The sequence below is a fragment of the Marmota monax genome, unplaced genomic scaffold (genome assembly GCF_021218885.2).
Source record: "Marmota monax isolate L192 unplaced genomic scaffold, Marmota_monax_Labrador192_F-V1.1 WCK01_AAM20220418_F8-fsc00070, whole genome shotgun sequence".
NCBI lineage: Eukaryota > Metazoa > Chordata > Mammalia > Rodentia > Sciuridae > Marmota > Marmota monax.
This window is the reverse complement of record NW_026692116.1, coordinates 4,121,480-4,146,983: the sequence shown is the minus strand read 5'-3', so window position 1 is coordinate 4,146,983 and position 25,504 is coordinate 4,121,480. Positions and strand designations below refer to the sequence as shown.

The 25,504-nt window shown below is 42.4% G+C and overlaps 1 protein-coding gene across 1 annotated transcript in view; it reads left to right on the top strand.

The window, feature by feature from the left end:
* The window catches only part of Bcar3 (BCAR3 adaptor protein, NSP family member), a 114,398-nt gene that overhangs the window by 35,541 nt on the left and 53,353 nt on the right, over positions 1–25,504 (top strand). The window contains exon 3 of the mRNA XM_046461988.2: positions 5,833–5,872. Within this exon, the coding sequence (XP_046317944.1) occupies positions 5,833–5,872 (40 nt within the window). The remainder of the gene's footprint in view (positions 1–5,832; positions 5,873–25,504) is intronic.

The window sequence follows — 25,504 nt, the reverse complement described above, 5'->3', positions numbered from 1 at the left end:
CTACCCAATCAAACTTTTTGTGATGATGGAAATTACCTGCAATAAAGTTGTGCAATGTGGTAGCTCCTAGCCACGTGGGACTGTTGAGCACTTCAACTGTGGCTGGTATGACTGAGGAATTAAAATTTTAATTTTGTTTAGACTTAATTTAAATAGTCACTTGTAGTTAGTGATGACCATGTTGGACAGTGAAGCTTTCAAAAGAAGTCATTCATATTAAGTAGATGCATTCTCGGCTTCTAGAAAATAAAAATTGTACCATAGTACTAGTCAAGTACAGATTACACTTTTAAGGCATTTGTTTGAGGTCCTTTTTTAAGGCCTAAGATGCCAATTTATTGATTCAGAATAAGAAATACTGAAGACCTTTCTCTTAGGAACTTCCAACTTAGGGATATTATAAATAATCAGGACAGTTAGGCCTGACTCCATCTGGAAATTGTTTCCATCTGAACCATTATGACTGCTAGACGTGTTCATCCTACTGATGTATTGATTTGTGTCCTCTGACCCATATCTCCCTATTCCCCCTCTCCAACTCTTGGTAACCACTGTTTTGTTTTCTATCCCTGCATACTTGAATTTTGTTTTTTGATTTTTGTATGTTTGTTTGTTTGTTTGTTTTTGTTTTTGTTACTGGGGATTGAACTCAGGGGCACTCAACCACTGAGCCACATTCCCAGCCCTCTTTTGTATTTTATTTAGAGACAGGGTTTAAGTTGCTCAGTACCTCACTGTTGCTGAGGCTGGCTTTGAACTAGTGATCCTCCTGCCTCAGCCTCCTGATTGAATTTTGGGTTTGAATCTAAAAAAAGTGAGATCATGAAATGTTTTTCTTTCTGTGTCTAGCTAATTTGATGAAGCATAATGTCCTACAGGCTCATCCAAGTGTGGTGAATGGCAAGATCTCATTCTTTTTCTTGGCTAAATAGCATCCCCTGTGCATATAAACAGCACTGTTTCTTTATCCAGTCATCCATGCACAGACACTTAAGTTGCTTCGATATCCTGGCTTTTGTGAGTAACACTGCAAAGACAGGGAAGTTTCAGATAGCTTTTATGAGGTGGTGATTTCTTTTTCTTTGGGCATATACCCAGAGGAGGGATCACTGGGTCCTATTTTTAATTTCTTTGGAAACCTCCATATTGTTTTCCATAACGACTGTACCAATCTACATTCCCACCGACAGTGTACACCCTTTGCCAATATTTGTTATCTTTTGACTTTTCAATAACAGCTATCTTGTCGGGTGTGGGGCAGTGTTTCATAGTAGTTTTGATTGGCACTTCCCTGATGATTCAGGATGTGGAGAACTTTTCATAGACCCATTGGCCATTTTGATGTTTTCTTTGGAGAAATGTCTATTCAGACGTTTTGCCTGTTTTTAAATTAGATCATTTGCTTTTCTACTATTGAGTTGTGTGACTTCTTTATATATTTTGATTATTAACCCTTTATCAGATAATGTGATTTGCAAATATTTTCCCAAGCCCGTAGGCTGCTGTTCTACTTCATTGTTGCTTTTGTTGTGCAGAAGTTTTTTGGTTTTCTTGTTTGGTTGCAGGTGACCTGAGCTTTTGATATCCATGCTGCACATCTCAGGGTAAAAAAAAATTTGAGCCTGCAGCTGAAGCATTTAGAGTGGTGATTCTCCAAGTGTGATCCATGACGTGGCATTCACGAGACCCTGTTAGGGGATCTGTAAGATGTAACTTAACTTATAACGATAATAAGATGTTATTTGCCTTTTTCACTGGGTTGACATTTTCAGTGATGGTATAAAAGCAATGCTGAATAAAAATGTTGGAACCTCAGTAGAAAGTAAGAATGCCACCAAATTGTGCCAGTAGTCATTGTATCCTCACCCTCTGTGCTCCCAGAGTTAAAAAAAAAAATTAGGATGGGGGATATGTTCATGGTAGAGTGCTTACTAGTATGTGCCAAGTCCTGGGTTTGCTCCCCATTACTGCCTGCCCCAGAAGAATTAGTTTCATTTAAGAATATCTGGTGAATAGGTTAAAAAATTAATTTTCTTTTAAATAAGCCAATCCCAAAAAAACAAATGCCAAATGTTTTCTCTGATATAAGTATACTGATTCATAATGGGGATGGGGGGCAGCATGGGAGGACGAACTTTAGATAGGGCAAAGGGAATGGAGGAGGAAGGAAGGGGGCTTAGGGGTAAGAAAAACAGAGGAATGAGATAGACATCATTACCCTAAGTACATGTATGAAAACATGAATGGTGTAACTCTACCTTGTGTACAACCAGAGACATGAAAAATTGTGCTCTATTTGCATAATATGAGTTGAATTGCATTCTGCTGTCATATAACAAATTAGAATAAATAAAATAAAAAATTTTTAAAGTAAAAATAAATTTCTTTTAAATTTAGATTTTTAAAGAATTTTTAACAATTTTAATTTTATTAAATCTAAAGTCTTAAATATCCTTTTCAAATTTACTGTAACAAGATAAAGAGGGGGGCTGGGGATGTGGCTCAAGCGATAGCACGCTCGCCTGGCATGCGTGCGGCCTGGGTTCAATCCCCATCACCACATACAAACAAAGATGTTGTGTCCGCCAAAAACTGAAAAATAAATAAATATTAAAAAAAAAAAAAAAAAAGATAAAGAGGGGATTCGTTCTCTGAGTGGGCACTCTGCTCACTATAGCCATCGCCACCTCAGGAGCTGCCTGGATACTGTGCTCAGCCCAGCCCAGCCCAGCCCAGCCCAGCCAGTACTGGATATGTACCCCTTCCCAAGAGAGTTTGAGGGTTAGACTGAGAACTAACTTATAGATGCAGTGAGTTTTCATGTGCATGTATAGGAAAAAAAAAAAAAAAACAGAAGGAAACTTCAGCTTTCAAAAGGAAAAGGCACAACCAAATCTTATAGGAAGAACAAAGAACCTGAACATAAATAAAGTTACTAAAATAATGACATGTAAGAGGCCTAAAAAAAGTTGAAATCATAAGTCATGACTAGTAGTCATCATATTTGACTAGTGTTTTCCCAAAAATGAATGCAATGAAATTCAAGGAAAATACTTAACAATGTTAGTGGTCAATGATAAAAATTCAGGTCTTCCAATGAAAATTAGAATTTTGGAAAACTTACACTCTCTACCATTAACTTGGTGGTCCCTAATAATAATTTCTCTTATGAGATCAGTGGTGATATTAACAAATGTGATATTGTGTGTGTGTGTGTGTGTGTGTGTGTTTTATAATTGAAATGGGTCAAAAATTGGGAGATCTGCATAACTCAGTAAAGCAGTGTTTTCCAGAGTTCTGATTACAGAATCACACATAAATAAAGGCACTCAAAGTGCAAGATAGATATAATAGCTAATATGGTTTCAGGCCATATTACAATTAACCTTTAGAAAACTATCACTTGTTTTTTGTTATGATATCAAAGCAGAATAGCCATAACTACCGGAAAGCATATTAAAATATACCTCCCTTTTCCAATGACATCTGTATAAGGATGAATTTTCTTCCTTTATTTCAGCCAGCACATATCATATAACAGATTGAATGCAGTAGGCATGAAAATTTGGCTGTCTTCTACTAAGCCAGAAATGAAAAAGATTTGCAAAAATGTAAAATAATTTCACTTTTCTCAGTACATTTTTGTTATGAAAATTTTTTTATTTTAAAATAGTTTTATGTAAACATATAATGGGTTATTTTTTAAAACTGAGTTGATAGACTGGGTGCAGCGGCTCACACCTGTAATCCCAGTAGCTCAGGAACTGGAGGCAGGAGGATCACAAGTTAAATTTGCTCAGCAATTTAGTGAGGCACTAAAGCAACTCAGTGAGACCCTGACTCTAATAAAACACAAAATAGGTCTGGGGATGTGGTTTAGTGGTTGAGTGCCCCTGAGTTCAATCCCTGGCATCCCCTGCAAAAAAAAAATTGAGTTGGTAAATATTTTGAAATTTCTCAGTATAATTTCTAATGTCAATAATCAATAGATAGGACCCACATAAACAAAGGTTCTTTGAGTGTTAAAGAGATCCTAAGATCAAAAAATTTGAGAACCATCAATTTAGACAGTACACACCAATACTTTTAACCTATGTAGGAAGGCACATATATTAGTATGTAAAGTACATTTTAAGTATACATAAAAATCAAAATATGAAGATGAAAACAACATTTCAGTGGTTCCAACATTTTTCTGTACTACCAGGGCCAGAAAATTTAGGTCTGTAATCCTAATATGTTAATTCACTAAAGAATCAAGTTTCCAAGAACTCCAAGGGGAAGCACAGTCAAAATGGTGCGGACAGAGTTTTAGTGACTAGCAGGGTATTTCAGTGAAACCACAGCCTGATGACATTAGCACTCTCTCCAGAATGCAGCACTGCACAGCACCGACATCACAGAGCCCCATAAAGCAGGGTGCCGTGTCCCAGTGGACAGGTGCCTGGTGAATACCAGCTTGAAGGCAGAGTACACCTCCAGTGAAGGCTTTGAAAGGCTGATTCATATCCCTCTTTGATAAGAATGCAACCAGGGTTTGTGAGCTTAAGCCCTTCTCTGACTCTTTGGCCCAATAAAGGAACGAATTTCAGAACCTAATCTATTTGCATGCAAAGGCGCATCTCAGATGAGCTGGCCTCTGCGCATGCGTGCTGTGCTGCTGTGCGTTGTCCCAAATGAACAATCAAATCATGTGAGGAGAGCTGGGATTGCACCTATTTTCCACCACAAGACCAAGACCCTTTGTACCCGGGGCAGTGGCCATGCTCAGAAAAGGAGAACTGCAGCCTAGCTACAGCCAGAGAAGTTCAGGGCTGAACTCAGCTTTGCTCAGGGAGCTGTTTGTCAGTGGGGATCCCCTGTCTTCCAAGGGATGTGGTCTTTGTGTCACTATGCTAAGATACCTTCCTTCCCCTTCAGAGGAGAGACTAGGCGTTAGAGCTACTCTGTCCTTTTTAAATGATCTGTGGGGACAGGCTGATTTTCTGAAGTCTCTGAAGGTGGCTGTCTTTCCTACTGTGGGGGACACTGCACTGTAACCCTGCCAGCACTGCAAACATTTGCTCTCTTGTCTCCCTCTTCCTGCTGCCTTAGTCATACCTTTCGACCTTTCCACTTTCTATAATAATTCACCCTCTCGAGCCACCTGCTGCTATTTACTTCTGATTGTCTCGCTGATCCTAGCGTATTATTACAGTGGACATAAGAGTAGACATTACATGGGGGATAACACTGAGGCACCAGAGAAAATTAGTGTGCATCAGCCAGGTTTCATCGATAGTGGGTACGTAGCAGCCAGTGACAAGAAGAGAAGGATGTGGTTGAGAGGCAGACCTGGGAGGAGACTCACCCAGGTGCTGGGCAACCTTGGGCAGCTGCCCCACCTGCCTGAGCCTCCATTTCCTTAACGTCAAAGTGGGCACAGCATAGCTGCCTGGTGGGGAGCATAGGGGTTTAACCAAGTATTCAAAGATGCTGCATGTTCTGATACCCAGTCCCACCCTACGCTCACCTCTGTCTCCCCTGGAGCTCTTTGCTTCCAACTTTGAGACTAGTTTTTATGCTTGAGTGAACCTAGAATTGTCACATACAAATAGTCTAACGTTCTGAAGCCCAAACTGGACAGGAAAATATGAGGTCACGGTAGCCCACCCTCTCTCATGAAAGGAATCTGCCTGTGTTCTGACTTCCATACCTGTCTGTCTTACTGTCTGAGAGGTGGATGCTCAGCTTTAACTTACATGAATAGGGTGAAATAATGTTAGACACACTTTACTCCCTATAAGAACATGTTGTTCCTAATTGTTCTCATTTGTTTTTTTTTCTTTTCAGGGATCCACATCTTCTGGACCCAACTCTGGAATATGTGAAGGTAGGAAACTGTGATTTAACATGTAGTCATGACCCTGTGTAATAGATTTCCCATTCCTAACGCAGTGTTGTGGAATCATGCTGCAGTCTGGCTTATGTAGAAAGCTCATAGTAATGCCTAAAACAACCAGAGAGGAATTGATTTTCTTTGGCTCAAGGGTCTTGTGTCCTCCTATTACAGGTCTACAGTCTTTCCACACACACCCCTTTATGACTTGGATGTATTTTAAAATTCAGTTTTTTTTTTTTTTTTTTAAGAAAGGTATGACTTAGATATGTAATACCTCCAAGGTGGTATGAGGTCAGCACCCCACTATCAAATTCATTAATTTTGGCAGTGACAGGTAAGAATATTCACACTGATTGGGATAAACAGATGATTTTATATAGCTCCGGACACATTTTGTGACTAAATGAGCTCTGTTTAGTTTTACTGCCAAATGAGTTCTTTATAAATTGGTTTTCAGAGCTTTTTTGGATTTTGGAATGGTAGATGAGGAACTGTTTACCTCCTGTGGAGGACTGAAGCCTCCCTGAGGTTTTATGAGCTGTTCTTCCCTTTCAAACAGCCATCCTCTTGTTCGGTGGCTAATCTGAGATGAGCAGTAAGATGTTACTTTCCAGTGGGGCCAACAGACAGTGCTTCTAAATAGTCAGCCCTTTCAGCCCTTCTAAACAAAGTTTCCCTTTTGAGCAGAAAGAAAAGATATTTTTCACTTTTTCCCTCGGCCCTCCCCACATTTTTTGGCTGTGTATGTTTGCTTTATCTTGTGTTTGAATTGTAATTAAATCTGGTACCTGCTACAGAAGAGTGAAGTGTGATCTGTCACTCTTGGATTTATGATAGTGTGTATTGTTATTTTTTAGGAAATTTCATGGCGTGAATTAGGATGTAGGCTTCCCCCACCCCAGGAGCCATTTTCTGTCTTCATTATTTAAAGGGCATCATCCAGATTTCAAACCATTGAGGCCTGTTGCTTTTCTTTGTACCTATACCTTCCCCAGAGTTCTGGCATTTCCTCTCATTTAGACCAGAGGTAAAGATGGGAAAAGAGAAAGCACCAATGGTACCACCTGACCACGCAGGGCAGTTAATATGAAGTGGGTTGTAAATGGAGGTGGATATTATTTTTTCCCCATCTTACACTGAGTAATGTCAGAGCTGTTTTTACTGCAGCAAGTGTGTAATCCTGAGCCATCAGGGCCACCAAACCAGAATCTGGTCAGTTTTATAAGCAGTGGGCCTGTTCTCTCCTGGAGATATCATGTATTTCTGTATAGGTTGTGCTTTGCTGAGCATTAAGGGTGCTATTCACACCCTAGGATTTGACTTGAATGGCATTAAAAAATGTAACCTAGGATTATGCAGAGTGTAAGTCCCAGCGACCCTGTAAAAAATCACTCCATTCCTTGTTTCAGAGATTGTCTCCCACAGTACCCCCAGTTACCTTTGATCTTTATTTACTCCAATAACTCAGTTTTTTTTTTTCTTTTACAAAAGTCCAACCCTGTCAGGCATGGTGGTGCCCACCTGTAATCCCAGTGACTCAGGAATACACTTTAAGGCACCAGCTAGCACTGATTTATGAAGCCTTCATGGTGACAGGCAGCCAGGCTCCAAAGGGCAACAAAGTCTGGAAGTGGCCCAAGAAGTCTGACACATGGGCCCCTTTCGACCTTGAGGTCAGAGACCTCTATGAATGGGCTTCCAGAGACTTATTGGAAGACCTTTAAGGCAAGTTCAAAGCCAGCCTCAGCAACTTAGCAAAACCCTGTCTCAAAATAAAAAATAAAAATGGCTGGGAATGTGACTCAGTGGTTAATCACCCCTGGGTACAAAAGAAATTTAAAAATAAAATAAAATAAAAAGTCCAAGATCCTTTTAAGATAATGCAGTGATGAATTCTACAGTTAAACATAGAAATTTTAGAGTGGCCTGTTTTAGTACAGTAGTTCGTCCCCTTTATATATGGTTTTAGTTATCTGACGTCAACCATGGTCCAAAATCATAAATGAAAACTTGCAGAAATTTAAAAATCCATAAGTTTTAAATTGCACATGTTTCTGCATAACGTCTTAAAGTCTTGCTCTGTCTTGCTCCATCCTGCTGGGGGCGGGAATCATCCCTCGGTCTGGCATATCCACACTGTGCATGCTATCCATCCATGAGTCGTTTAGCCATCTCAGCTATCACATTGACTGTCACGGCACTGCAGTGCTGTGTCACATAACCCTCATGTTACTTAATGGTCCCAAAACATAAGAATCGCCATGAAAAGGAAGCACTGGGGCATAAAACATGGAAGGGCAGATTAACGCTGGTACTATGTGACAACCCTGCAGGGCACATAGGAAAAACATAGTACAGTATGTAGAGTTTGATCCTGTTGGTGGGTCCAGATGTCAATTTGATGTCTCCAGAGTGTATTCCTCAAGGATAAGGGGGCTACCATATTAATGACTGAATCTAGTTGATGAATATGCATCACCATCAGTTGAATTGTATTGACTAAGAAGAGATGCAGTCATTGTCATTGTCTACCATTTATCTCAACTCCTCTCTCTTTTCCCTGGCAGTGAGACATGGAGGCTCAGAGGGTCATTTTCAAGGTCTTGTTGAGGTATTCTGCAGGTTGCTTTTCCCTCCTAACCTGATCTGGATCTTATCAGAACCTTAAAATGTGTCCTTCCTAAATGCAAAACAAAGTTTGTTTTCCTTTCTCATTTTGCCCTTGGTCTAGAGAGATGGCTTGGGGATTTGTTGGTTCAATGTGGAGGGTTTTTGCTTGCTTTCATGGGCAATAAGTCTCTGGAAGCCCATTCATAGAGGTCTCTGACCTCAAGGTCCAAAGGGGCCCATGTGTCAGACTTCTTGGGCCACTTCCAGACTTCGTTGCCCTTTGGAGCCTGGCTGCTTGTGCCATGAAGGCTTCATAAATCAGTGCTAGCTGGTGCCTTGTGATTAGAGGTTGACTGAAGATAAAGTAAGGGAGGTGAGAGAGTTGTCCATACAAAGAGACCCAGTTTGTCCCCTTGACTTTGAGCTGATTTTTCCCCTACAATCCTCCAGTTCCCTTAATGCCTTATGGGTATGGAGAAAAGTGGAAAATTTATGTGAAATATGCTGCATCATGAAGGGCCCTTCTGGCAGGGTTATATCTACTGGCCTAAAAAATAAGAGTCAAGATGCCAAATTTTTAGGGACTCATTGTGACCATGACTGGGGAGCAGTCTGATCTCTGCCTAAGTCTCTTTGGGCAATGGAAGCACCCAGCTGTGGCCAAGGGACAGCAGAACTAATCCTGTTAGGAGTTCCAGTCCCATGTGTCCCTCACTGTCTTTTAGTGCTGCTCTCCTCCCTGCCGGAGACTTTTGAACCATCCTCACCAGATTTCCCCAGTGCCCAGACAGGAAGCCAGTTCTGGGACTGCTTCCTGCCTCCTTGAATCTGGGGGAGACAGGGCACAGAGGCTGGCCCCCATAGCTAGTTGGGCTGGGACTGCAGTCCATAGCGCTGGAGAGAGGAGAATCCAAAACTCAGTCCTGTCCAGTCTGTATTCTGTGTCCTGTAGCACCACGTAGGGTTTGTAGTGCAAAACATTAATGTGGCGTGAAAGGGACCAATCTCTGGGTTGCTTAGTTACTGTAGTTCTTCCCAGTGTGGAATGAAGGGAGACATGCAAGGCTGGGAAGCCCCAGGGCTCTTTGGGAGTGGGGGGTTCTTTTATGTCTGGACTCCTGCTGGGCCTCCCAATAGCATCCAGACCCTAAAGGTTCAATTTGGTGTTCGTATGTGATAGGAAAATAAATAAAAGATCCATAGCCCAGGGAATTTGGAATCTCCTTCCTGTTTCTGTGACTTTAATTCTGGCCTCTGGAGGAGGAGAGTTTTGGAGTTTTTCATGGTGATCGTTGTTTTGTTTTTCTATTTTTCTGTCTCTCCTCACTATTTTTTTTCCACAGTAGCTCAAAACACAGTCATTTTAAAAGTCTGATTTTAACTGTTTTGTATAATCATGAAGCCCTTTTCTGTAATCAAATAAAACTGATCCTTTTTCACTATATCTGAAAGAAAACACTTCCTCCAGATGGGAAAGCAGAAATCTCTATGGTAGCTCCCCCCTTCCTCCCGCTGCCTACTATGTGGAGATTGACTTGGTTGGTGGTGCACAGCTCTGGAATTTTCCTCTGCGTACCTAGCATACCTGATCTTAGATTAAAAACCAACATTTTTTTTTTTTAATAGGAGGAAACTGATTTTAGAGGAGGAGCCCTGGGCATAGCTAGGAAGCAGAGTTTTGAATTTGAGGCTGTTCAGTCTACTTACTCCCCCTTTGAATTTGCTGTATTTTCACTCCCATTAAAATGTATTTATTTCCTAGACATGTGTCAGATGGTTGCTTAAAACATTTGTTAAAATAGTTCTGTTAAAATATTAATAATTGGTCATAAATTAATATTATTAATTGGTAATAGCTCAGTGTATTCCCCTTTCCAGATTGGGGGGGGGGCCCATAGAGACGTCAAGTAACACACCCCTGGTGTGTCCCCCAGGGAGGGGAGCTGGGTCCACACACTGGCTCTAATTAGCAGTGTGACCCTGAACCTCCCAACAAGTATAAGACCTTGAGGTGGGCTCTTGTTCCTTCTAGCTGAACGTTTTTTTAGGAATCTGTATGCTTGTGACAGACTGGAGGGGACGATTATTTAGCAAGTGGTAAAGAGTTCTTAGTCATGTTCTCACCTCCTCCCATTCCTGGGATTGGGATTGAATCCAGAGGTGCTCTAGCACAGAGCTCCATCCCCAGCCCTTTTTAAAATTTTATTTTGAGACAGGATCTTACTAAGTTGCCAAGGCTGGCCTCAAACTTGTGATCTTCCTGCCTCCCGCTCCTGACTCACTGGGATTACAGGTGTGTGCCACCACATCCAGCTATGCTGTCACTCTTGATCATGAAGGTGCCATATTGATTGGCGCAAAGGTGGTATTGAAGCCAGATTTAAAATTAGGCAGTCAGTGTAGTTAGGTAAATCGGGTCTAATATCGAGTGAAATCTAAAATGGAGGCCACGTTGAGAATGAATTTCTGGAAAAGTTGAGCAACTCTCTGAAAGTTAATGAAGTCCAGGAAACAGCCCCCAACAGATTTGAAGATAGCCCATCCCAAAGAAATGTTAATGAACAGCCCCAGCAGATTTGAAGATAGCCCATCCCAAAGAAATGTTAATGAACAGCAAACTTGAAGTTGCTGCCTCAAAAGTCCTTCCTGCCCAGATTACTTGTTTGGCCCACCTGTGTCCCACCCCTCGGGCCTTCCCACCTACATTCCATCACCGAAAGCTATAAAATGGAGAGACTACCGCACTTCCACGGATTCCATCTCTTGGGTCCCCTTCTTCCTCCGGGAGAAGTCTTTTCTGCTGTCCTTTAATAAACTTTTAATTTTCCACTCTGACCTTGCCTCGGCATGCTTCTCTGGTGTTATTCTTCAACATTGGGGAAGCAAGGACTCGTCACCGGTCAATAGCGGTAACAGTATTTTATGTTGTATTTCAGACATTGAGACCAAGGATGTGACGGATAATAATTTCCCACCTGCCATTACTCCAAAAGATTGGAGATTTACTCCTACGTTTACTTCATGATCCATCGTTTCACTTTTGTAACCCCTTTTGAACCTATAAAAACTTCTATTTTCACTCTTTTATCATTCTTTTAGTTTTTTTCATCCAGCAGCTACTTGAAGCTTCAAGAGTTGCCCACCCCCCCTTGCACTAAATTTTATAAATTCATATTATTTCCTATCTCATTCCCTTTTATACCTATCTTTCCTTTTGTGCTAAAGATTAATTCTTCTTAGCCTCTTCATACACAGGGCCTACAGTTATTTTAGTAAAGAGTCTCTGTTCTGTGGGTGGGTTAAAGTGTCTCGTTTTGTTTTTAAGAGAAAGAAGTGATTGGCAAGGGCAGAACTAGGTGGTTTTCTTCTAGAAAAAAAAAATGTTTACTATAGATTCCATTTTAAAATACACCGTCTATAAGAAAAAAAAAATTGAAAAATCTAGGGAAGGAGAAAAGAAAATTTGGAATGCCTGCGTTTTCAAATTAGCCAGGAGTACACAAGTGATTTTTGGTGGGCAGACTGTGAACAGCACAATGTGGGCCACAGACAAAGGCCTGCTCTCCAGGCGACCGCATAAGCAAGTGTCAGGACGGAATGCAGCCTTTTGTTCCTGGCTAGGTTCCTAGTGAACAAATATCCTCTTTCTTTTGTAGTCACCCTTGGGGGGATTCTTGTTAGACCCACTTCTGAGCTCTAATAAAACAACTTGCAGTCCCTGAGCTCCTTACAGGTTGGGAGAAGAAAGGACAAGACTGGAACTGTTGTCCTGAGTGGGGACCAGGGCCCTTCCTTCAGAGCACAGTTGAGCCCAGAGAGGCTTAAAAAGCTGTCTTTTGTGGCGTTAACCCTCAAATGCTCCTTCCTAGAGGGTCTTCTAACTATAGACATTAGTCTTCCCGAGCTCAGATCTCAGCAAGGCCATTTCCTGCAGTCGGCTAGGGATACATTAGGTCACCCAGCAGATTAAAAGAGGAGTAATTATGCGAATTCCAGCGCCAAGAATAAGTGCCCTGGCTGTAGGAGAAGGGGCCGGGTTCCTTCAGCTCCCCTTTTGTGCTCAACATGGCCGCAGCCATGGTCACAGTTAAATAGCTGTCTTTGAGGAAAAGTCTTTTCTTCGGCAGGAAAACAGGCCAGTCTGCTCTGAATTAGCCAGCTAACAGAGTCATGAAAAGGACTTACAAAAACAAAGGCACCCTGTACATTCCGTGAGATTTTAACAAGTTATATGAACCAAATAATGGCCCGATTGGCTGGCTCTGCAGGTTTTTGCCTGAGTGTGCACATCCACAGAGCCAGCCCTGTCCCCTGTGGGACCAGAGATCAAACACTGCCAGCAATGAATGAGAAACAGCCCTGGCTCACTCTGGGCCCGCATTCAGAGGAGCGAAAGGGAGAGAGTGCCCATCCAGCCACCCCCAGTCGGCCCCCCCGCAGCTTTCTCTGCAGATATACTTGGGAAGTTTAGTGTTACTGCAGTTTTAGAAATTTGCTGAGGCGGGGTGGTGGGAAGGCAGAAGAATTGGGGTGGAGGACAGAATCTCATTCAGCGGATCTTATCTGACAGGTCTGTGAAAATGTGGCCACTTATAAAAAGTAAAACCTTATCATAAGAACAGGTCCATATAAAAGTCTTTTTGTACATTTTTATAGTGACATTATTCATCATTAACGAAAAACGGGAAACAGCCCAAATGTCCTTCAACTGGTGGACAGTCTGTAGGACACCCACACAGTGGCATACTATTCAGCCATAAAGAGATACAGCCTATTGATACACACAGAACCATGAATGAACCTCAGATGCATCATGCTGAGTCAAAATAGACAGCCAATGACACTTTAGGTAAACTTAAAGCAACAGAAAACAAATAAATGGTTGAAAAGCATTTGGGGGAAAAGTCCTCTGTTAAAGGAAACTTTTTGGAACGATAGAAATTGCTTGATTGTGGTGGTAGTTACCATACTGACCATTTATCAGAGCTTGCAGAATTGTACTAAGAAGCATGGTACTTACCAAATATAAATTATATTCAGTAAGCCTGACTTTAAAAGGCGAGCCAAGAAACTGAGCATGGTGGTGCACGCCTGTAATCTCAGTGGCTCAGGAGGCTGAGGCAGGAAGATCTCAAGTTCAAAGCCAAACTCAGCAACTTAGCAAGGCTGCTAAGCAACTTAGCAAAACCCTGTCTCTAAATAAAATATAAAAAGGTCTGGGGATGTGACTCAGTGGTTAAGTGCCCCTGGGTTCAATCCCTGGTGCCCAAAAAAAGAAAAGCAAACCAAGGGATGGGGATATAGCTCTGTGGTAGGGCACTTTGCATATGGCATGGCCCTGGGTTCCATCCTCGCTACTGAGGGGAGAAAAAAAGAGCTGAAACCTTGTATTTTAGATGTTAAGTGCTGCCACCACAGGATGGAACGTTTTTCCTCCTGAGATGCCTGCATCAGTGAGACCAGATCTCTGCTCAGATGGAGAAAGTGCTACACTTATAGATTTTTTTTCTGTATGGGCTCACTCAGTTATTTCCGAGCTTCATAGCATGTGTTCCTAATTGTTCAGTCTAGTCAGACCAGGTAGGAGGAAACCACTATCAAGAGTCCAACCTAAGAGAGAGAGGCAGTGGGAATGGAAAGGCCAGGTGCTGGAGGCCTTTTAGAGAATTAAGACCCATTTTATTAGGCAAGTTGACAGATCCTGGCAGGACCTGAATGGAGCAGGTGAGGGAACGGAAGCAGGGGCAGTTCCAGAGTTCACACTAGGGCCTGGCCTCTTGCCAAAAGCCACTCAGTGTTTTCGAGAGGAAAGGAGAGTTCCATATGGAATCCTATTCTCCCTGGGCCTTCTGAACGTGATGTTCAAGATAAATTCAAACCCTGGAGCTGCCCTCAGAGGTGCCTGAAGGAAGTTGGTCTGCCCAGTGAGTAGAGTAGGGCAGATTCACATTCCACTTGAACTTGTGTTCTGTGCTGCAGGCTTCACCTTGAGCTGAGGCACCACCCTCCCTGGCTTAAGGTTCTTCTGAGACCCCAAAGAGAATGAGAGGTGGTAAAGACACTGGAAACCAACAGGCAAGCAAGAGTTGAAACTGGGGCTTCTGAGAGGACTCAGCTCCAAATTGGACATGAAATCCAAGGTGGTCTGTCTCCCTCTAACCTCACCTCCTGCCGTCCTGTTTAGTCTCTCAATCCATTGTCCTGGCTTTTCCTGCTGCCTCTGGTCCTTTACCTTCTCCTTGGCCTAGAAGATTTTTCTGAAGCAGAGCCACTGTTTGGTTTGAAGTGGGTTCTAGTATGTTGTGGGCAGAACTGTGTCCCTTGAAAAAAATCTGTTGAAGTCCTAACCCTTAGTACCTGTACATGTGACCTTATTTGGTCAGAGGGTCTTTGCAGATATAACCAAATTCAGATGAGGCCCTCCGAAAAGATATGTTGAAATTCTAACCCCAGTACCTGCAAATGAGACCTTACTTGGAAATAGGGTCTTTGCAGATTAAGTAATCAAATTCAGATGATGTCATACTGGATAAGGGTTTGCCCTAATCCCATGACTGGTATCCTTGTAAGAAGGGAATTTGGGGTTTTTGTTTTATTTTGTTGGTTTATCTTGTTACTTCCCCCACCTCTATTTACCTTTCGTTTCTTTACCCATTCGTTTATTTTTTTTCTAACATAATAAGCAGCTTTGAAACCAGTTACCCAACCTGAGACTAGAATATTGACAATTACTTAAACTGCCCAAGCTCTCCAATCAAAGAATTATTATTTCTATTTATTTCTATAATATGCAAGAATCCAAGTGTGTAGGTAGCATTTCTGTATTTCTCTTGATTTGGATTTGGAGTTTTGTGTGTGTGTATGTGTGTGTGTGTGTGTGTGTGTATGGTTGTGGCTAGAAGTAATAATGGAATTTGAACACAGAGACACAGACACACCAGGGGGAATGCCTTGTGACAACAAATGCAGAGATTAGAGGGATGTGTCCACAAGCTAAGGACAACCCAGGATCACCAGTGACCTCCAAAAGCTAGGAAAAGGCAAGGAAGGAAGTCTTCTCCCCTGGAGCCTTTGGAGAGACCATGCTCTGCTAATACTTCTAGCCTCCAAATAGTGAAAGAATAAATTTTTATTTTAAAGTCACCAAGTCTGTGGTCGTTGGTCATGCCAATCCTAGGAAGCTAATGCAAATTCAAAACCCCATCTCGACCCCATTTCTTGGTTGTGTGACCTTGGGCAAATTACTGAAATTCTCTGGAGTTCGGTTTCCTTAACAGTAAATGGGAGAATTTGAGGATTAAATGAGTTAATACAGGTAAAGTTCGTAGCACAGCACCTGGTATATAGTAAATTCTAGTTAGTAATGGTTACTCCAGCTCTCAGCCGTTCTCAGTTGTCACTGTCTCAGGAAGACCTTCTCTGACTTCCCCACGGAAAGCAGCCTGCCCATCACTGTCCCAGACTCTCTATACCGTCCTCATAGCACTTGTCTCAGATTTTGTTTATTTACTCTAAACAAACAAAAACAAACAGACACTTCTCACTAGAATGTGAGTTCTGAGGGCCAGGACCTTTTCTTGTCCTCTTAGTGACCCCACAGATGCAAAGAGCATTTAAATAGAGGGAAGTGAGAATAAAAGTATTACAAAGATCCTTGTTTCTCAAGCCAAGCAACACTGATGTCTCAAAAAAATTTTCTAGAAATTCTTCAGTGTTTCTGTTTCAAGATAGTGAGGAGGTTCCCACACCTGACCTCAGTCTAGTTTCATTTTCTCTTGCTAACCTCAGACAGAGTGAAAATGTGGGGTCACTGTCATGACCTTAAAGACTCACCTATTAATCAGAGAGATACATTGATTTTAGAAATGTAGTTCTGGCAACCTCTGTGGCTCATCCCCATAGGAGACCTTGTTATCAACAATATGGACCCATTAACGCCTGGGCACCAAATGTGAGGTGACAGTTTTTCTGTTGGAATCGTTTGCTGTTGTACTCTGCCCTCTAGTGGTGATCAGCTGTCTCAAGCGTGCATTGGACTACAATTCAGTTTCTAAATATTTTGGGAGCTTTTAATATTAAATGTAATCGTGTGCCATGATATTTCAACTTCAGAAACAAGGGATGTGTTTACCACATATAAAGAAAGCAAAAGGGGAGCTGGAGTGGTAGCTCGGTGGTAGAGCGCTTGCCTAGCATATGTGAGGCACTGGGTTTGATTCTCAGCACCGCATAGAAATAAACAAAATAAAGACCCATCAACAACTAAAAAAATATTTTTAAAAATTTTAAAAAAGCAAAAGGGGTTGTGTTTACAATATGTAAAAATATATGGCTTTATATAAAGCAGATTAAAGCTGTCAAGGCATTATACTGATAGAATTGTCTAATATTCTCGAAAAAAAGGGCTCTAAAATGTTACAGTACTATATACAGATTTTGAGGAAGGGATTGGCATTTGGCCTACAGTTTTACCTATGGTAACCAAGAAGTTTCCTTGGAAGAACTTGTATTTGGGTTGTGATTTGAGATCTGAAACACACACACACACACACACACACACATACCACCCTGGCAGCTCATCAAAAAGGAAGTTGGTATTACACAAGGCAGAGGATGGATGTCAGCACATTCAAGATTGAGCACCGAGACCCTGCACCCAAGGATCAGTGTGTACCCGGACAATGAGTGGGACAGAGCAGTAGGAGCCCTAGGGGAAGCAGGTACTCTCATATTCTTTGAATGGGGAAAGAGTGAGGAAGCTTCAAATGTTCTTGGGAAACTGAGAAAAGATGGTTAATTTGTTAGGAGAATGAGGTTGAGTTTGGGAAGAATTTTGTTTATTTGTTGTAAAAATAATATATAGCCATATATTGCTTTGAAACCTTTTTTTATTTGCTTTAATTAGTTACACATAACAGTAGAATGCATTTTGGTACATCATATGTAAAAGGAATATAACTTCTCATTTGTCTGGTTGTATATGATACAGAGTTACACAGATTGTGTAATAATATATTCACATAGGATAATAATATCCGATTCATTCTGCTATCATTCCTGCCCCCATACCTCCTCCCCTCCCTTCACTACCCTCTGTATATTCCAAAATACCTCTATTCCCACCTCCCCACACCTTATTGTGAATTAGCATCTACATATCAGAGAAAACATCCGACCTTTGGTTCTTTGGGATTGGTTTATTTTGCTTAGAATAATATTCTCCAATTCCATCCATTTATGGCAAATGAATGCCATAATTTCATTCTTCTTTAAGGCTGAGTAATATTCCATTGTCTATATATACCACAGTTTCTTCATACATTCATCTGTTGAAGGGCACCTAGGTTGGTTCCACTTTGCAGCCTTTTTTGTTATACATCATTCTGTGTTAGCTCTGTGGTTTCAACTCCTTCTTTTGAATGGCTCTGTGATACAGTTTGAGCATTCTTAATCCAAAAATTTAAAATCTAAAATGCTTCAAAATCTGAAACTCTTGATACCAGAAATGGAAAATTCTATGCCATGAAGCTTTGTCTCTTGCACAAAATTATTAAAATATTGTATAAAATTATCTTCAGGAGATCGTGTGTGTGTGGAGGGTGCATATGAAACATAAATGAGTTTCATGTTTATACTTTGGTTCCGTCTCCAAGATATGTCATTATAAATATGCAGGTATTCTAAAATCTGAAAAACTTTGAAACATGAAATACTTCAGCAGTTATTTCATATAAGGGTCACTCAGCCTGTGTTCTATTATATGAAATTCAGTTGTATTTCCAGTTTCCTACTGACATTTGCCCAGTCTGATTTCGAATTTGGGATCCTCCAGCCTCAGCCTCTTGATTGCTGGGATTACAGGTACGCACCAGGTCCAGCTGGGGTTAGGATTTATGAGGGAGGGGTAAGTAAGCTGTAATGTCTAAGAGCAAAAGAAAGCCACAGGGGTGTGGAGCCAGAGCCTGCCTTTTCCAGAGTGGAGCAATAGGAAGCCAGAAGGGCTGGAAGGATGAACTTGAGCTGTTGTAGGGGAGGCTGATGTGACCCAGTAAAGAAGGGGGGGGGGGGCAAGGCAGGTTGCATAGGCCTTCAGGGCAAAGTAAGGACTTTAAAAAAAAAAAAATTTTTTTTCCCAGTACTGAGGCTTGAACAAGAAACACCTCACCACTGAGCTACACCCTCAGCCCTTTATTTATTTACTTATTTACTTCCTTACCTACTTATTTTGAGACAGAGTCTCACTACGATGCCAAGGCTGGCCTCAGCTTCCTGAGTCACAGGGATCTCAGGCCTACTCCTTCACTGTGCATTTTTACAAAGTGACATGGGAAGCTGTCCCAAGTTCACTGTGGCTTCTGTGTTGCTAGTAGATTTCAGGGGACCTGCCATGGCAGGGAAGGTGGTGGAGAAGGGGCTTGGTGTGTACTATGAAGGCAGAGCCATGGGGGTTTCCTGAGGGACTGGATGTGGGGGGTGAAGGGAGGAGGGGAGCGTGAGGAAGAGTGCTCTTGCTGTCCACTGAGATGGCTTGCTTGCGTTTGTGAAAGAATTCCCTCTAAGATGAAAACCTAGGAGGAGAATGATTAAGTGTTGGGTAAAAACGGGACAGAATAAATGTCCTGACAACTAAGAGGACGTTCTTGTTCTTCACATTTCTCTGTCTACCAGTTTCTTTCACTAGTGTTTTATGACACAGTTGCTTGTAAAATTAAAATACCCCTCTATTTTTATATCTTAGTTTATTCCATAAATATGATCCTGAAAATTTGTGGCTCAATCAGAATTATCTAAAACAAAGAGCTTACACATTTTAGGGAAGAATTCTTAAACTCTTTGGTCTCACGATCTCTTTACATTCTTCAAAATGAATAAGGATCTAAAAAGCTTTTGTTATGTGATTTGTAGCAATTTATGTTCATCATGTTAGAACTTAAGATGGAGGAATTTTTTAATGTTTCCTTAATTCATTTTTATTTAATGAACATTTTGTGTTTAATTATTTTACTCATTTTAAACTAATAAGCCTCTTACACAGAAGTAAAATAGCATATTGTTATGAAAAAAAAAATCTTTCTCCAAGATAAAAAAAAAAAAGTTTAGTGGTAAGGATGGCATTGTTTTACATTTTTGCAAATGTCTTTAGTGCCTGGCCTAATAGAACACAACTTGATCCTTACACCTGCCTTAGCATTCTGTCTGTTATGTTATGTTGTTTTAGTTGAAGAAACTCTGGCCTCACGTTGATATGTAGTTCCAAAAAAAAGAAGTTTGGTTTGTTTTTTTTTAACATTTTTTTAGGTGTAGACAGACACAATATCTTTATTCATTTTCAAGCGGTGCTGAGGATTGAACCCCATGTCTCACACATACTAGGCAAGTGCTCTACCACTGAGCTACAACCCCAGCCCAAAAGAAAAGTATTTTAATAACCTTTTCCAATAATTATAGATATTATTTGATACTCCCTTGGGGCGGGGGTGCTGGTTACTGGGGCTTGAACTCAGGGGCGTTTAACCACTAAGCCACATCCCCAGCCCTTTATATTTTTAAATTTGAGACAGGGTCTCACTAATTGCTTAGGGCCTCACTAAATTGCTGGGGCTGGCCTTGAACTTGCAATCCTCCTGCCTCAGCTTCCTGAGTCGCTGGAATTACAGGCCTGCATCACCACACCTGGCTGCTGTAGTTCCTTAAGACTGATTGCAAAATCGAGTCTGAAATCATATCGGTGGACTTTTTCACTCTGTTCTTTTAAAATCCATTGGTCTACCTTCCTCACAATTTGAGTGAATCACTTACCTATGCATGATTTTGTAACATCATGCATTGGTCATTTGAAAAATATTGATTTACTGAGTTATGTAGATCTTGCAAATGTTAAAATATTTCACTATGCAATATCAGAAACTCACATTTGTTAATATCACCACCGATCTTTTCAGAAAAGTCATTAAAGTATTGGAAAGCTGTCAAACTTGGTGGTGAGTACAACTTTTCCAAACTTCTAATTTTTACTCGAAAGTTCAAATTTTATCCTTGGCAACAAATGTTTTCAGTTAGTTTCCTTGAAGCTACAGGCCTCCCTCATTGGTTTTTCAGAAAATGTCTGCCAGATGAATACCCAAGTGTGAATAACCATAGTTTGTCAGATATTCTTTGAAGTGAAAATGGAGCTCCGTGAACAAGCGGCTGTGCACCACCCCTGCAGGCAGCCACCGTGCCCTGGTGTGCCCCACCACCACCACCACCACCACCACCACCACCACCACTGCCACCCGCTGCCCTCCGTCCTGTGGAACGCACTCAGGGCTGAGTTCAGCAACATGAGTAATTCTTCCTGCTTTATCAGGGACTTCCTAGGTGGAACTGGCTATTTTTTCCTACATGCTCTGACCTCATGGTGGTCAAGAGTGCTATGACAGCTAGGACAGTGTGATGTCTGTTCCCTGCTTTCTGATAAGGCTCCAGCAGTTTCGCTTTTGCATCCTCCATATAAATGTCAACCCAGTGAAATGGTGCGGGTAGGGGGCTCAGTACTCTTATGAATACTAATGGCCGCTTGGATTTCCCGAAAGACCCTCTTGGGCCTGCAGAACACCTTGATCACCAGTGGACTAGAGGGTCCCCTGCTACTTAAAAGCCTAAAAGCTGCACAAACACTTAAAATGCAGAGAACCTCCTGCTGCTTATTGAAATCCATTTTTTCCTCTAGCCAAGTTTTCCTTTTAAACCTAGCTTACCCAACACTTGATTTCCTATTAAAGACACTGATTATTAATATAGAAAAGACATTAAATTTTCATTTAAAAATCAGAAAAATGGAGAATCTATCCTAGAAGAGTTCACAGGGGTAGGCCTGTTCCTTAGACTGGAATGGATTGTGAAACCTCCATGACTACTAACTCTGACATAACCGAGTCCTTGCTTATTATATACTGTAAAGAGCTGGGCCAGAAGCAGTTGCTGTTCTGCTCTAATTACTTTGTATTAAAACCTGAAAACCCAAAGCTTGGTGAGGCCAAGCCCTGGTTTATGGCAAAGACATTCTGCTTGGATGTGGAAGTACAATCAAGGGATAAATTCATTTAAAGGATAAATTTACTTGGGGCAGGCTGCAAACGAGCATTCTCCTGATCCTTAAGCTCTTATTAATTGCAGCAGCATTTGCTCGTTCTGTGCTCCCAGTGTGGATTAGCTGGCCGAGCTCCATCTCGTCTTTTATGTGAATGAAGATAAGGATGTGTCAGACTCTGGGAATGAGAACATGCTGTTTGGCCCTTGGAGGCAATTTCCTTTGGAGTCCCGGCTCTCTCCAGATGGCATCTAATTGTTTCTTGAATGACCTCAGTGTCCAGGCCGCAGGAACCTGGTCCGAGAGGCCATTTCACATATTTATTAGCCTGTGGATGAGAACTTACACTATAAAGCCCCCATTCACACTGTCAAAAGAGCTTTCTGTGCAGAAGAAATGATGAAGCTGATGGGCTGCTTCCTGTGACTGCCAGTCCCCAGTTGGATTCTTATTTTTCCCAGGCCCAGGTGGTGGTTTTAGGAAGGGGTCTGTGTGCTCCCACTGAGCCCGTTCTGACCCAGCCTCTTCCCTTCTGCCTTACTTTAAGGGGTCTGGGTAGAACACGGTCAAGGCCTGTCTCCTGGCTTCAGGATTACTTGAGCAGAGCACAGGTGGTAGACATAGGGAATGACTGTGTTCTGAGTAATTCTCCCAGTTTGGGGGGGTCCCAGGTTGTTCACAGATTGAGGGAATAAAATGACTGAAGTGGGAACCAGTCTAGTGCAGTCAGAGGCTGGCAAGGCTGGTTCACCAGTGAGCAGTGTAACCTGAGTGTGGCAGTCATCCCTCATGCCTGTGTGGCTCTGAACTGGGTTGGGGAGGGTGAGAGAGTTCCTTCCTTCCTTTTTGCATATATGATGAATGAGAATCATGTCTCTAGAAATATGTATGCACATGTATGGCACATCTGACTTCCAAGGTATTTGTGAACCCCCAGGTTAAGAATCCCTATGCCCTCTCCAGATGTTCTCTGGGTCTCTGCCCTGCTCAGGCATTTTGTGCTGGGCTTTTGGTGACAATGATGAATAAGGCCAGTGGGCAAGGATACCATTTGTTTTAATGAGTGCTTCAGCAGCCAGACCCTAGAAGACAGGTCTGGAGCTGGGTCTCCTCACCAGGGTACATAGAACAAGAGTACAGGAAAGGGAAACCCCTAGAGGGCGACAGTCTGAGAGCCAGGGTTTCTGAGGTCCTTTCAGGTTGGTCTAAGGAGCAAATTTGGGGAATATTTGAATGTAATTTGGGGATGACATAAATGTCCTGTTCTATTAGTTGCCCTCCTTGATGATCATACCTGGTAAAGATCACCTGGCCTCAGCAGAGACTGTTTTAGTCAGTACCTCTGAACCAGATGCTACAGTTTTCCAAATGTCACAACCTTTTAGAAACCTCTTCCAGGAGGTCAGGCTGGTGCCACTGCCGTATAAGCAGGGTGGAGTGTGTGCTTAGTTCCTGGTTTCCTGTAGCCTGGGAGAGGTGCTGGGTGTGGGAGCAGGACTCACACCTGCGCTCAGCATCACAGGACTTCCCAACTCCATGAACCCCTCTCCCTTTTCTTAGAGGCAAATCCATGTCTTTTTCATCTCTGAAAACACAACAACCGAGTTCTTTCATGAACGTCCCTGGAGCAGGGTAGGAGACATCATTAATTCCCACCTGTTACTGACTCATCAGTGTACTGCTCTATGATTGATGGGAATACAGTGTGCATCTTTCTGTAACATCGGTTGACGTTGGCTCCTCTTTAGCAGTTCTCAGATACAGAGATCACATGAATCTAAATTCCAAGAGAGCCTAACACAGTGTGTTACATCTTGACCTCAAGTTTTAATCACACTGTGATAAGATGAGCCTATAAGTTAAAACTGATAATTCGAGCTAGGAAACTTACCCCTGGGAATAGCAGGGGCTGAGTAGCTCAAGTCAGTAATTCCTAGGAAGAAAAACAGAGACAGACAGAGGTGACAGAGAGATGGATACCGAGGATTTAACCCAGGGCACTCTACCACTGAGTTGCATGGGGTGGATTCTCACTTAGTTGCTGAGGCTGGCCTCTAACTTGTGATTCTCCTGCCTCATCCTCCCGAGTTGCTGAGCTATAGCCATGTGCCATTGTACCCGACTGAAGGACAATATCATAAGAGCTCCCAGTCTCTTGCATCTGCTTCTCTGGTACATGAGCTACATTCTCGCAGATCAGCTTCTCTGCACTGTGGGCACATGGCTTAGGCTGCCCTAGGTTTATAGTCTCAGTAAAGCTTATGGTCCAAGGGAAAACTTGCTCGGTTCCAGTTTGAAAAATCCCAGGGTGACTGTCTCTTGTAGGTCACATGTCTGGCCCTGGGGTATTCAGTGTTCAGTGTTCACAGATTGGCTCACAAATCCATTCCAAGCTGGACTATAGGTGCTGTCCAGTAAAGCTTTTTAATACCATAACCACATTCTGCTATTTATGCGCCCCCTCCCCCCCAATTTTTCAGGATCAGAAGTATATTCTGCTATTTTTCTAATTATCTCTGTTATCTCTGGCTACTCAGGGCAAATATATAAAAGATTGGCACAAGAATGCTGTTTTATGGAAATATTTTCTCTATCTTTTCAAGTCCTATGTCTACCTTTTTCTATTTTAAACCTACCTCTTGGTTTATTATGTGCTGAATATCCATTGCCTCACAGTTAAATTGTCAGATACATGGCTGTTATAGGTGGGGGGGGGCCCAGGGGCTGTGGATCCCTCTAATGGGCTATAGTTTGGCCTTGGTAAGATTCCCACTCATTAGCACAAGTGGCCCAACCCTGGTGTTCCTGGAGAATTATCCGGGTTGATTCCTGCTGCTTGCCCTAGGACTCTCCCTTCTTCTACCCAGCCGACCCACCCACTTGGGAAGGTACACATTTAAGGATACTGTTCTTTGGCTGCACTGTTCTTTGACCTATGGCAAAAGGAACCTATTGTCCCCACCTTGGATGCAAAAAGAGGCAAATGCTGACCTTCTGGACGTCACTTCTCCAGGCAGCGTTGTGCTTGGCAGTAGTTAAGGAAGTGGGGAAAAAAAAACTGACTGGGAGCACTTCAGTCCTTTCCACGCACATAACCCTCTGAGTCAGCCTTTTCCCGTAGAGAAGTGGGCGTAGGTCATGCCTCCATCTACGACAGAGGTGCCACCGTGGTCTCCAGTTGGCACCTGTGCACGGAGGCTGTGCTGCCTCCTGATTCTCAGATTCTGATCTCAGCATCCCTCTGTAGTGCCCTCTCCTGTTAGTTACAAGCAGCCTAACATCTTTGGGTATATTCCAGATAAGCCCTGCCATCTGTGTTGGCAAGGGTCAGCCAGGTGGTTGGAGGGAGGCCTTCCTTTTGAATTTGCACAAGATAAGGCCTCCTGACAACCAGGAGTCCTCCACGCTTCCATTATCACCTTAGATAGGGCCAGGTTCTAATTCACTGTTGTTTTCATTATCAATCATAAGAACCGTCTGATGACACATGTGGAATGGAGATGATAACGCCCGTCTCCTAGGGTGAGTAGTAAGTGGGACACTGTGCTAAAATTCTCTGTAGAAATGCTGGCTCTTGGGGACCTTGCACACTGGTAGGTGAGGCAAAAATATGTCTGTGAGTGCTGCAGTCTTCCTGAATGTGCCCCTATAGTCTGAGGTTGAGGAGGGGTTGCTGAGAATGGATCTTGTAGGTATTCCACATTTACCATGAAATGGCAAACGAGCCCTTCCAGCTGTAAGGAGTTCCCCTCCACTCAGACTCAGTTAAAGCTACTCGGTAGCACTAAGGAGCTGTGACCCTGCTTGCCTCAAGGCTGTCTCCTCCTCTTATCAGACACAGCCCTGGCAAGCCCGATCAATGTCGTCCAAGGTAACCAGCCAATGCCTTCTGTGTCCTTGACCATGTCCGTGACCTCCAGGATATTTTCACTCTCCACTGA